This window comes from Muntiacus reevesi, chromosome 6 (genome assembly GCF_963930625.1).
Source record: "Muntiacus reevesi chromosome 6, mMunRee1.1, whole genome shotgun sequence".
Taxonomy (NCBI): domain Eukaryota; kingdom Metazoa; phylum Chordata; class Mammalia; order Artiodactyla; family Cervidae; genus Muntiacus; species Muntiacus reevesi.
This window is the reverse complement of record NC_089254.1, coordinates 10,152,469-10,165,609: the sequence shown is the minus strand read 5'-3', so window position 1 is coordinate 10,165,609 and position 13,141 is coordinate 10,152,469. Positions and strand designations below refer to the sequence as shown.

Here is a 13,141-nt window from a genome sequence, read left to right as displayed (position 1 = left end):
CATAAAAGGTCAAATGCCATTCCTTCCTAGAACACTAAGCAATTATATCACTGAGAGCAGACAGACTCGAAATAATTTCAAAGCGGTGACATGTAACACTTAAACACCGGACTAAGAAACCTGGAACTGAGGGAGAGAAAAATCAAGAAAGGCAGAAAGAGAAACACAGCACACAAAGCAGAATTCAACCAAGACAAGCGCCTGACGCCACGTTGCTAGAAAATGCCCGCTCCTTTCAGGGGCTCCGGTTGGAACACGTGCGTCTGAACTCAGTCGGAACACACTCCGTTCTGCCTGGAATCACAATCACTGTGTTCGCTTTAATCGCACTGCACTGTCGTCTGTAACTCAGCCACTATCCCACTATCCAATCACTCTCTAAACGTCTGTTAGTGCCGGCAGCTCCATCAGATTACACACTTCTTGAGGACGGAGGCTTTTCTTCACTCTCCATCATTTCCTCCAAGTGCCAAGGCACACGGTAGATAAAAATCATGGGTCAAACTAATTTACACAGTGAATCGTATTAAAAAAAAAAAAAAAAAGGAATATAAGAATAAAGGGAAAGGAAGAGACTTCTGTTCTTGTTTTGATAGTCAAAATTTTCCACAAACTCCTAAGGAAAGGCTTCTTTCTTCTAAATAGAAGTAACAATAAATGTAAAATGATTGTAGGAATATTTTATGCATGTAGAGTAGAAAAATAAAAAGAAACAGCTAGACTGCATATTCTTAAAACAATCACTCCATAATTTTGCCATTATGTAAACTTGGTATCCTAGAATTGGAAATGTGCAAAAGTATTAATTCTTCACCTAAGACAGTACCAGTTTTGCAAGCCAATATATATGTATGCGGCAAAACTTTACATAAACAAAATGAAAAGATTCCCTACAAAACAATTTTAAAGGTATAATCAGGGGAGTAGAATAACAAACGAAACTCCTCAAGCCAATATTAAAATATGTAATGTTCTTAAAAGTTACAAGAAGGTTAGATGCATTAACTATGTTTGGTAATAAAATATTTTGGTCTTATGGACTGCTATTAAGAGTATAGTTTTTTAAAGAATTTTTATAGTAAAGTTTACGACACACAGTAAGTAAAAAATACATATTATTATTAATAATAGTGGTAGGAACGCTCTGCAAACTTTGAAAATCCAAAAATAATTCATTAGCAACTACAAACTATCCATCAAACGTGTCAAAACTTGCCTACTAAGGGTGGGTAATCAACTACACCTCAAATAAGTACACGAATGTCACCCCAGAATTAAAGCTGGAGAAAAACTACAATTAATGAGCTTAATTGTAAAGGACATAGAAACAAAAATACAAATGTCAAAAAAGAACAAATCAAACCTCTCTCCCACATTATCATTAGGAAATAACCTGCCTACTAGCAAAGCTCCATTATCTCTTATTTCCCAGTCAAGTCACATATGCCAATTAAAGAACTTTTTAAATTAAAGTCCCACTATGTAAAAATCCTCTGTGCTAGGTCATACAGAAACAAAGATGAGTAAAATACAGCTCTTTGCTCAAATAGCTGCTGAAGTAATAGATGAATAAATGATGATGCAAGGCAGAACATAAAGGAAATACAAACAAAATGAAGGGCATTAAAGGATCGTTAGCTACCATCTGATGGAAGCGGTGGCATTTACAGAACATGAGAAAAGGTAAAATTTCAAATATGAGAGATTGAGGGAATAAGGGTAAAAAAATAAAGTGAAGCAGAAGTAAAAGCAGTGGAGTGGGAAAGCATACAACAGGTTAAGTAACAGTGGATGACTTCCCGCAGGGAAGCAAAATGTCATGGGGGAGAGACTACGTGGACACCAGGAGCCAAGAAAATGGAACAATTGTGATGCTGTTAAAATTCAACACGCTTTTATATAAACTAGGACCATATTTTTCCTTTACTAAAAATATCTTAACACATTACCACGGTGCCAGATGCTGTATCCAAAAACAAGCATAAACATTCACCATTTTCTTAACATAATACACCAAGCAGGAATATTTTGGGAAAGTGGTAGATAACGAAGAAGTCATTCAGTGTTTTAGAGGCTGCCTTTTCCAGCAGTCACAGTACACCATAAGGCTGTATATAATACATACTACCTAGTCTATTCTTCTGCTCATTTCTGAGATAAAGCTATGTGAACATATTAATACATATAAAAATGCATATTGCAAATGTAACTTTTCAAAAAAGAAAATCAGAATAGAAATTTAAGTCAACATCTTTGATTTTAGCCAAGCCATGTTTCCTCTCAACATTACAACAAAAGGTTATATGAGAACTGGGGATTCAAGTCTATAAATTGGAGCCCTCAAGTGTAAAGGTGTTATAAAACATTTCCAATATATCTATGGTTTCCAAAGAAACCAGGCTATAACTTTACAAAACTATTTCCCACTTAAGAGTTCACCTCTTAAGGGGATGTATTCAAGTCCAGGAGGGAAAAGAAAAGCTACAAATTTTATATTGAATCACTACTTTCAAATTATCTGAAATACCACACTAATTAAAAATACCAACCCAGGCTCAGGCTTTCAATCCTTATTCACTTTCATAAGTGTAAAAAGTTAGTTATGATAGCTTAACAGTTCTCCTTAACATTATTTGGTTCAATATTCTCTTTGAAAAGTAATTTAATTTTTAAACCCACAGAACAGCCTGGAAACTTATCATCTTCGGTAGTAGGTTTTTATTCAAATAAAAAGGTGAATGCAAAAATCTTCATTTCACAGGTCAGCTTTCAAAATCCTGCAGAAAAATGTAAAGTAGAATAAAAAAAGAAATGCAAACCAATTTTCATTTTGGTACATAGTTTATCAGACCATAGTTCAAATTATATACCAGAATAAATACAGAATGCATTGTACTGGACACAAGTGAGGGAGTAAAGAAAAAAAAGTTTGCTCTTACACAGCATGAATTTAGGTTTGCCAAAAGACAAACCAGACAAAGGTTTATTTGTCTGCTTGCATTTTTCATGAGTCAACAACAACAAAAAGTTATTCTGTTATAATAAATACTAAAAACAGAAATCATAGTCTTACTAAAGCTAACATCACATTAGAGTTCTAATTGAGAACAAAACGTGATTATCAAAAACTATACAGAGCTTAAAGGAAGAACAAAAACACAGAGTTTTCATATGCAATCAGTGTTATAAAAATCATAAATCACTGAAAAAAAAAATAGGTTTTCTGTTTCCGAACGAAATAGGAGTCAAGATCACAAATACCCTAAAACTATACATCTACCAATGTAAGCTTATAATGAATTGACAGATGTCTGATTATGTTGGAGAAATGGCATATTTTCTTAAAATTATTATTAGAACGACAATAATTTATCAAAGCAGCCGGTTCATCATTTTCTGTGTGTTTTAAATAAAACATAGCTTTTCAAGCCAACTGTTTTTCTTCAGGCTGTCAGTGCCATCTAGTGGAATATTATTAGCGCTACAATTTGAAAGGTTTTAGCAACATGATTTATAGAAGATTTTTATAAAAGGTTATTATTAAAGTGACATTATTTTAACTCTTTCCTCAAAATAACCACTACCCAAATATATAAATATCTGTCTTTAAAGAAATATATACTGAAGAAAAACTGATTTTATTCATAGAAATGCACTGAATTATTAACATGTACTAAAAATCACCAAACGATCAAGCAAAACTTCATTTGATACTCTGCCAAATACTATTACTTACTTCTCTTATTCAATAGCTACGCTATTTTATCCCCAATTTATTCCTATGATAAAGAAAACATTAAAGGTAACTGCTTTGGAGAGAGGCATCAAATGTACATCTATTTTTAAAAGCGATCTTTAAAAATTTCTCAACTTCAGTGAAAACTATCAAGCTATTTGCCACATGCCTGTTGCACTAAAGCTGAAGACAAGACACACAGACTGAAGCACACGGAGAGAAGTCCAGTGTCTAAGCCTTAATTCAGGGCTTCTGGTTTTAGTTTTCAAACATCTGATCAGACCATCTCTTTAAAAGAATTTCTTTTAAATTGAGATTTCTATCTATTCTGAGAAAAGACATCATAGCACCTTTAATCCCAGTGTCTAATGACCTCAGTCTTTCCAATTCGTTTACCTTCGACAGCCAATAAAATCCGCAGTCTTAAATCCTGTTTCTAAAATGTCTCTCAAATTTTAACTTTTCTTCATTTTCTAAACCTCATATTATCTTTTTAATCAGTATCCTGGCGCAGGACTGCCACTCAAAACTCTATCTGTACACTAGTTATCCTTCAAAAACAAATCAATCACCAACTCCAGAAGATCCAGCACGCAACGCCTCCCTACCCCCAGCGTCTCCTAGCTGTGCTACCAGTATGCATACCTTACTATAGACCTCTACTATATTCTCCGACGTTGTCTATTTTTGCTTGTCTCTTTTACTCAGGTTGAGGTAGGAACAGAGTCTTGTACCTCTTTGCCTCTTCCTAACTTAGTAACTGCTTGGGTCAATGAATCATTGCCAAAAGCACAATAAATCATTGCCAAATGCACAGTGTAACTGATCTTTTATGATCTGCTAGAAAGAATGGTTAAGAATCCCAAAGCATCTAAGAGAAGCACAATTTCATTAATGGTTAAAACGAACACAGATAAACATTTTTATCCATGAGTGTCTAAGAAAAATTCTAAATAATTTTGCAGATCCACAGTTAGAATCCCTCACGGTACCACCTGCAGGAGACACCTGTCTTAAATGAAACATAATCTTAAATTGGAAGTTTTTATCCCAATCACTAAAGCTAAAAAAGTCTCCTAGTCAAAAATGTTGATACGAATTCTGTCTGCATCAGACAGTAATATACTCATCTTCTTAAAAAAAAAAAACTGCTCAGTTTATCCTTTGATTGTATTTTTATGTCACATCTCTCCTACAAATATTACAATAGAGATACTGAAAAACATCAGTGCTAAAAGGGCTCTAATTTAATCACGTTTTCACAGACGAGGAGGCTGAGGTAAAAAGCTATTAAAATGACTTCCCTTTAATAATAAGCTAAACTAAGTCAATACTTGAACCAGCTCTCCTGGCTCTTATTCCAGCACTTTCCTCATGTCTTGGTACAGTTCTGAAAATAAAGCTCTGTAATTAGGGTCGTTTTAGGAGTCTTTTCATGGACACTAAGAAGTCAGTCAATACATTTCTCATACTTCACAGAGGTAATCTAAAAGCCAGCATACACTCTACCCCAAATCCCAGAATGTTATATAGTAGAAATGCCACAGAGTAGGCAGGTACTCAATAAATATTTGTGGAATAAATCAGGCATACAAACAAAAACAGTTTCTTATATTTAGACAAATGTATTTTCAGGTTTTGACAGCAACAGATTTCTTTTTTCTCCACACCCTATATTTTTCTTCAATGAAAAAAATCAAAGGCATAACTAAACCTACCGTGCAAGAGTAAATGCAGCAGAATCTTATTTGTATTATGAGTCAGTAAGATCAAGGCCTAAAAAAAAAATGAAACTAAACCCACCGCCAAAACCCACCTTAACATTAAGGAGGCAGTATTTCAGTAAAAATTCATAAATAATATTAATATTAGCTCTCTTTTTCAGGTTTATGACATGTAACCTATTATGGAGGCACTATGGAAAGTACCTAAAGCCTAGATATACATTTATAAAGTGCAGGTATTTTTAAACCATGATTCAGCAAGTCCTTTCAAACAGTCCTTATAAGTTCTATAACTACTAAACATGTGGCTATTACAATTATTATATACTATATTAAATTTTTGTCTTAATTCTTCAGAATTCTTATACCCAATTATCTAAAAACCTTTCACATAGTTCAAACAGTATACATTTCCTTAACTGAATATTCAGTCAATAAATACAGTATAGATTAATTTCTTATAGCCTTACCTCTGCACACACACACAAAAAATCCCATTAATTTGAAAAAAACAGTATCCATTTCCCAAAAATAAAATTTTAGATCATCACTAACTCTTTATTCTACCTTTTCCCCACAAAAATTGTCAGGAAAACTACCAAATTTTTATCTGGAACCCTTTCTTTCTCCTCATTGCACCCTCAGCTTGCTTGGCCAATGGTTCCCAAACATGGCTCCTCAGCGGAATCAGTTGGGGATCCGGAATCAAGATCCTCACCGGATCTTTAAACACTACGAACGCCTAGCTCTACCCCCCACGCAGCAATTAGAATGGGGTACCTCAGTGGCAAAGAATCTGCCAGCAATGCAGGAGGCCCAGGTTCCACCCCTGGGTTGGGAAGATTCCCTGGAGAAGGAAATCTCAACCCATTCCAGTCTTCTTGCTTGAAGAATCCCATGGACAGAGGAGGCTGGCAGGCTACAGTCCATGGGGTCACAAAGGGTCAGACATGCCTGAGCAACTAAACAACCATGGCCTGGGTACTAGCAATTCTAATGTGCAAAATTTGGCCACCGCTGACCTTGGCTCTGAAGTATTTAAGCTATGATTTTTCTAATCGACCTCAAAGTTTTCCTTTCCTATGGCAAGTTCTGAAAAGAATCCTTTTTTCTTTTTTACCTTCCATACCATTTTCTCCACCCACATCCCCAATTTCCAGTATATGGATTATTATTGACTTGCATCTCCTCTTAAGATTGGATAGTGTCATCTTGTGTATAAAATACAGAAACTGTACCAGATGATTTCTAAGGTTTTTTCCACTCAGAATTTATATAGTACTCAAAAGAAAAAAAAAAATCAACAGTACTTCCTAGATTATCAAGCTCACCTGCCTCCCTTCTTCAGTTCTCCTTAACTACCCTCCTTTTCCTGAGTTGAACCATACGAAATCAGCCAATATTAAACCATTTTTAACCTAAAACACTGCTAATTCATATGCTCCATCTTAATAACCCCTCCCACTTTCCCTCTTACACAGAACATACCCAAGCTAAACTTTCTTTCTTCCTTGAAAACCCCAACAAAATCTCAATTCCCTGTTTTAACTTAGAAAGACATGATGACAAGAACAGGCAAAAGAAATGGGTCCAGTCCTGAAGATAAAAGATGCTTTTTTCTTTTTAATGTTCTACCCATACTTGAGTAAGAAAGAGCTATTAAATGAATTAATATTTAAAAGTTTCTCTAAGCTAAAGGCTACATTAAAGCAGAGATACTACAGTTTACCTAAATTGTCTTCTTAGTGTGTGTCAATCAGACTACTAGAAGTGAAGTCACTCAGTCATGTCTGACTCTTTGTGACCCCATGGACTGTAGCCCGCCAGGCTCCTCTATCCATGGGATTCTCCAGGCAAGAATACTGGAGTGGGTTGCCATTTCCTTCTCCAGGGGATCTTCCCGACCCAGGGATCGAACCCAGGTCTCTCGCATTGTAGGCAGACGCTTTAACCTCTGAACCACCAGGGAAGCCCACAATCAGACTACTACCTCAGGCTTAATCATCACATGAACCATTTACACCTGCTGACCCTGTGATTTCAGACTGTTCTCCCAGAGCCCAACATCTCAAAAGTATATACTGCTAAACATATACATGGATCTATTCTTTTTCAAATTCTTTTTCCATTTAGGTTATTACAGAATATTGAGTAGAGTTTCCTGTGCATTAATCAACTATACTTCAATGTAAAACTTTTAAAAATTCTTTAAAAATTTTTTAAAATAAAAAAGTGTACACTGCTGATCAATGATAGGGAGAGCTGGGAGTCAGTAAGAAGACTGTATAATAAGATCATTATAAATTCACTACCTACCACTACTGGAAAGACATCATGAGCTCATGGTTTAAAGACAACAGAAAGTTCTATGCAATACATTACTGTATTTTTTTTTTTAAAGGGGCTCACTCATCAGTTTCACTGTGGTTCAGAAACATCTAATGCCATCTAATTCAAGGCATGTTCATAATGCCTGATACATTTTTTTTTAAGTCAAAGAAATAGAAAATGATCTGTCAATTGGGATTAATGGTTATCTCTCAATTCCCAATTTTTTCACATCCAATAGTCTTTTATAACACTATGTACAATAATTCAAAATACCTCTATAAGACTTCTGTCTGAGCTATTTCATGCAAAAGGGTTGGTTAGAATTTCATTGTATTTGGATCTGACCTAATATAAAAAAGCGAAGCAGTAAATACAAAATTCACTTTAGGGGGTAAGGCACCTCAAAGAGGTGGGAAATCCTCCTCCTAAGCAGCTGACATGGAGGTATGATGAGGGGCCCTGTGACGGCCAATCAAGAGAAACAAGCCCTTGTACTAAGCTGCTAGGCACAGGAAACAAACATTAGTTTCAGGTATGATCCCCAAATTGAAAATCACAAGAGCAGGCATTCAAAACTGGCTTTGATCTGTGATGGAGCTACTACAGACAGAGAGGCAGCTCTGAGCAGTGGGGCCCCAGGGTGAGGCACAGCAGGGACTGACTTATTTAACAACGGCTAATATTTCTCCTGGGGGGGAGTCAGCCAGCTTTCAAATAACACCTATTAAATTTGTACATGGCCAAGTTCACATGCATATTAGAGGATTAAAATCCAAGATCTCTACAATTTAGTGTAAGCTGTGCTTTAGCTACTTATTCAAGTATCTCTGCTTCATAACGAAAACATAATTTACTCTGATTTGGAGCTCAGTGTTGTAGCATAAAAAGTAAATCATTTCATTTTATTTATCTGAACTACAGCAGATGAATCAATACGTTTCATTTATATATATACATATATATATCGCTGCTTTCCGGCAAAGAATTTGATGCAGTAATCAACTCTAAATTTATCAATTTCCCATTTTCTGCTTCACAATAATGAATCATACTGCATCCCAATGAAGATGAGGGCAAAAGCAAGCCCCAAGACCACTGCATTATAAAACCTGATCCAGCTCATCACATCAGCCATACGCCTGTGGGAGGGAAAGCTTCTGTCAATCAATTAGCATCCGAAGGCAATAATATTTTCTTTAGGAAGTGAAAAGTCACGCTCACTCGTGTAGATCAGTACCTTTCCAGGGACCCGGAGACTCTCAATGGCACCGAGATCACTGAGGCTCTCTGGAGGACTTTTCAGACCCTTCAAAAAAAAGATAAAAAAGAGAAGAATTTCAACTGTGGTGCAGAACTGTAACATGAGAGAAAATACTTATTTGCTTGCTTGTCTTGTTATATTTCCACCAAGTTTACTGATTTTGATGTGCAGATATGTGTGATTTGTTTATCTCCTTGAACAGTTGCTTTTTAACATTTTATTGTATAAAGAGAACTGCAGGAGGAGTCAAAAATAAGCCGCAAAGTGTTCCTCTTCTTTCACTGAGACCATCAGCTGATAGCAAAAGATTTTCCATTCATATTTCTCAACCCTCAGTTAGACTATACTTAACTGAAATAAAAATCACCATTTTAAAAATAGACATGTTCCTGTTGTATGATATATAGAATATGTTTCTAAAAACAGCTGTCACAATACATACAGTACTATTATTAAATCAAGGAAAAAGGTACTTTTGAAAATTCAAAATAAAATCACTATATGGCAACTTCATACCTAATGGTTGAAGTCTAAGTTAACCATTATTCAAAAACAACCAAAAGAGAAGAAACTCGGGTGACAAAAAGTATTCCATAAAAGGACTTATCTATGAATCAGGACCAAATTCATTTGCCAAATTGGACCTTGGCAAAAAGGTCCAAGCATTATGACTGAGCTAACCAAAGATTTTTAAATAATGATAAATTTTTAAATGATAAAGGCTTAATTAATACATAAGTAATCCCTAGAATTTACCTTATCATTCTCATCAACGTACCCAATTTATACTACATAACTGAGAGTTAAATCTCACGTCTCACTGTTTTAGCTCTTTGGTACTTTCTCTGTTCCAGGTTCCCTCATGGCTCAGTGGTCAATACTCTGCCTGCCAAGTTGGAGACCCGGGTTCGATCCCTGGGTCGGGAAGATCCCCTGGAAAAGGAAATGGCAACCCACTCCAGGATTCTTACCTGGAAAATCGGATGGGCAGAGGAGCCTGGCGAGCTATGGTTAATGGATGACGTAGCAAAGAGTTGGACACAGCTGACTATACAACAGCTTTCTGTATTCAGGGATTCTGATTCAAGAATTCAGGGATTCTGAAAGTCTCATTTGTGCACAAGGGAAAGTTATGAAGACAGAAAGAAGTGTGCAATTTAAATTTTCTTTAAAAGCCTCTTTTTAACATAGGCTATTCAAAGCAGACCCCTAAAATCCCTGTAATAATAGTCTGGAAGCAAAATCAGCTGGTACATGAACTTAAGGAGAGATTTATGCTGTTGAGTTTTTGTCCGTTAGCTATCCTATACTGGTCTTCTGGTGTCCATAGTAACCAAAATATATGGCATGTTTATTTGAGACTTAGAGTAGAACTTAACTCATCTTTAAATTATAGAAGTGTATATTTTACCTTCCCTAATATAAAATATCGTCAATCATAGCTATAATTTTTTTATGACAAGGTGCTCTGCTTCATCCCCACTCCTCCATTTTCCCCAGAAAATGCCCCCCTCCGCCAGCCGTCTCTCCCTCTTCTCTCTCTCTCTCCATCCGTACTCTCTCCCTCTCTCATCCGCTCTCATTCTCCCCGTCTTCTTCTCCCCGCACCCTTCTCTCTCTCATTCCACTCCACCAAGCCAACACCCCACTTTCAGAGCTCCTCTGTGAAAATTTCCTAAATCCTATGTTTCAAAGAAACACTATTTCTCAGCATGATCCATGGACCAGCTCCATCACCTAGGAAGTTTTTTCCTAAGTCCCACCACAGAGTTAACAAATAGGTATTTCTGGATCAGGACAAGGAATTGCATTTTAACAAGCAACCCATCATTGGGTTGCTATCATTTCTAATGTTTTGGAAACCCTGCTAGACATTTCCCAATACTTCTGCCAAAGTAGCAAAGTTTTAAATCATACCTCTCTCTCTGGAGCCAAGAGAAGGGAAAGACCAGGTTCTGTTTGCCTCTCTAGCCTAGGGCTACCACAATGCCAGGAACAGAGTAAACACCAAAGAAATTAGTAATTTATTTGGAGCCTTGGTTAGGCTTCAATCTCCAGCTAATTAAAACCCCATTCCCCTGAGAACATTAAACTGACTTTAAAATGAAGTTTCTAGGGAAGTCTGCAGGAATAAGAAAAGTACATGGAAGCTTAAGGGCTTCCCAGGGCACAGTAGTAAAGAATCTGCCTGCCAATATAGGAGACGCAAGAGACATGGGTTCAATCCCTGGGTTGGGTAGATTCCCTTGGAGTAGGAAATGACAACCCACTCCAGTATTCTTGCTTTGAAAATTTCATGGACAGAGGAGCCTGGTGGGCTACAGTACCCAGGGTCGCAAATAGTCAGCCATGACTGAGCACGCACGCACGCACTGAGGCTTAAAGTCTTACAATGAGTGAGAAAATTAAAGTGTGAAACTACTGGTGTGTGTGTTTTCTTCCTTGTCCCAATTTCTCACCAACAGTCATCATAAGGGCATAGCACCAAAAGTGGTGAAAAGGGCAAGGCTGGATTACAGAATTACCCCTTGGACTGCAAGCAGATCAAACCAGTCCATCCTAAAGGAAATCAACCCTGAATACTCATTGGAAGGATTGATGCTGAAGGTGAAGCTCCAATACTTTGGCCACGTGATGCAAACATCTGACGAAAAAAAACCCTGATGCTGGAAAAGATGAAAAAACCCTGATGCAAAAGGAAAAGTGGGTGACAGAGGATGAGATGGTTAGAGAGCATCACTGACTCAATGGACATGAATTTAAGCAAACTCAGGGAGAGAGTGGCGGAAAGAGGATGCACTATAGCCCAGCATGCTATATATAGTGCATGGGATTTCTAAGAGTCAGACCCGACTTAGCGACTGAACAATAACAAAATACATTTTATATACACACACTTCTATGCATTCATATACACATACATGAGAGTAAAACTTCATAATTTGATTCAAAACCACAGCCAATCCTAAAATATCTTTTTAAAATATAATGTTCATGCCTTTTAAATAAACCATTTGTTTAACAACCTAACAGAAATTCTTGGAAGAATATATCATGTGTCCTTTTTTCTTTCCCCAGAGTTAAGAGGAAAGACTCCAATGCCTAAAACAAGCAAACAAGTGGTACACACCAGTATCTAGAAAAACACCTTGTCTCCAAGTTAGTTATCACACCATAATTTGCTACTAATATTAATACATGGCAACTTTCCACCAAACATACAAAATAAAAGTAATAAAAACTGGAAACCCTATAGGCATGTTAGGAAGCAAGGGATTCAAAGAATGGCTTCTGCCATCTTTAACAACCTGCCTATCATCATAGTCTAATGACAGTAACAACATCTCAGAGGCTCTTATAAGGGATAAAGGAGATACCATATATGAGAGACCAGAAACAGTGTCTGGTACATGGTAAACACCCGTTAAGTGTTGACAATTATTCTGAACATCACAGAGAAATGCTTTTACCTCATCAAAACAGAAACCAAGAGTTAGGTAAATGCCTCAAAGCACAATATCTGACACTCATCCGTATTTTAGGATTATAGATCCAATTAGCTATTTTATAAATTTCTATTAACAAATATGAAGTCATCATTTTTATTTTATCTTCACCTCTTTAGAGCAGGAAGTCATGGTTATAACTATGCTGCTGCTTGTTGTTCTGTCGCTAAGTCAAGTCTGACCTTTTGTGACCCCTCGGACTGCAGCACGCCAGACTCCTCTGTTGTCCACTATCTCCCAGAGTTTGCTCAGGATCATGTCCATTGAGTTGGTGATGCTATCTAACCATCTCATCCTCTGCCGCCCTCTTCTCCTTTTTGCCTTCAATCTTTCCCAGCATCAGGGTTTTTTCCAATGAGTCGGCTCTTCACACCAGGTGGCCCAAGTATTGGAGCTTCAGGTTCTATAACTACAGAGTTCTGCCTTTTTTAAATTGAAACTTTCACTCTAATCATTAGCCATTGTTTGATTTTCTTTTGTATCTGGTTTTTGTTTTCATAATCTCTCCATACAAAATCCATCATAAATAATACATGCCTCTGCAACTTTCTTTACCGAATCAGATTACACTTCAGATTCACTT

General features: G+C 36.7%; 1 protein-coding gene across 1 annotated transcript in view; it reads right to left on the bottom strand.

Annotated features, from left to right (window-relative positions):
• The window catches only part of VPS50 (VPS50 subunit of EARP/GARPII complex), a 121,151-nt gene that overhangs the window by 102,181 nt on the left and 5,829 nt on the right, over window positions 1-13,141 (bottom strand). The window contains exon 2 of the mRNA XM_065939598.1: window positions 9,029-9,097. Coding sequence (XP_065795670.1) covers window positions 9,029-9,097 — 69 coding nt within the window. The remainder of the gene's footprint in view (window positions 1-9,028; window positions 9,098-13,141) is intronic.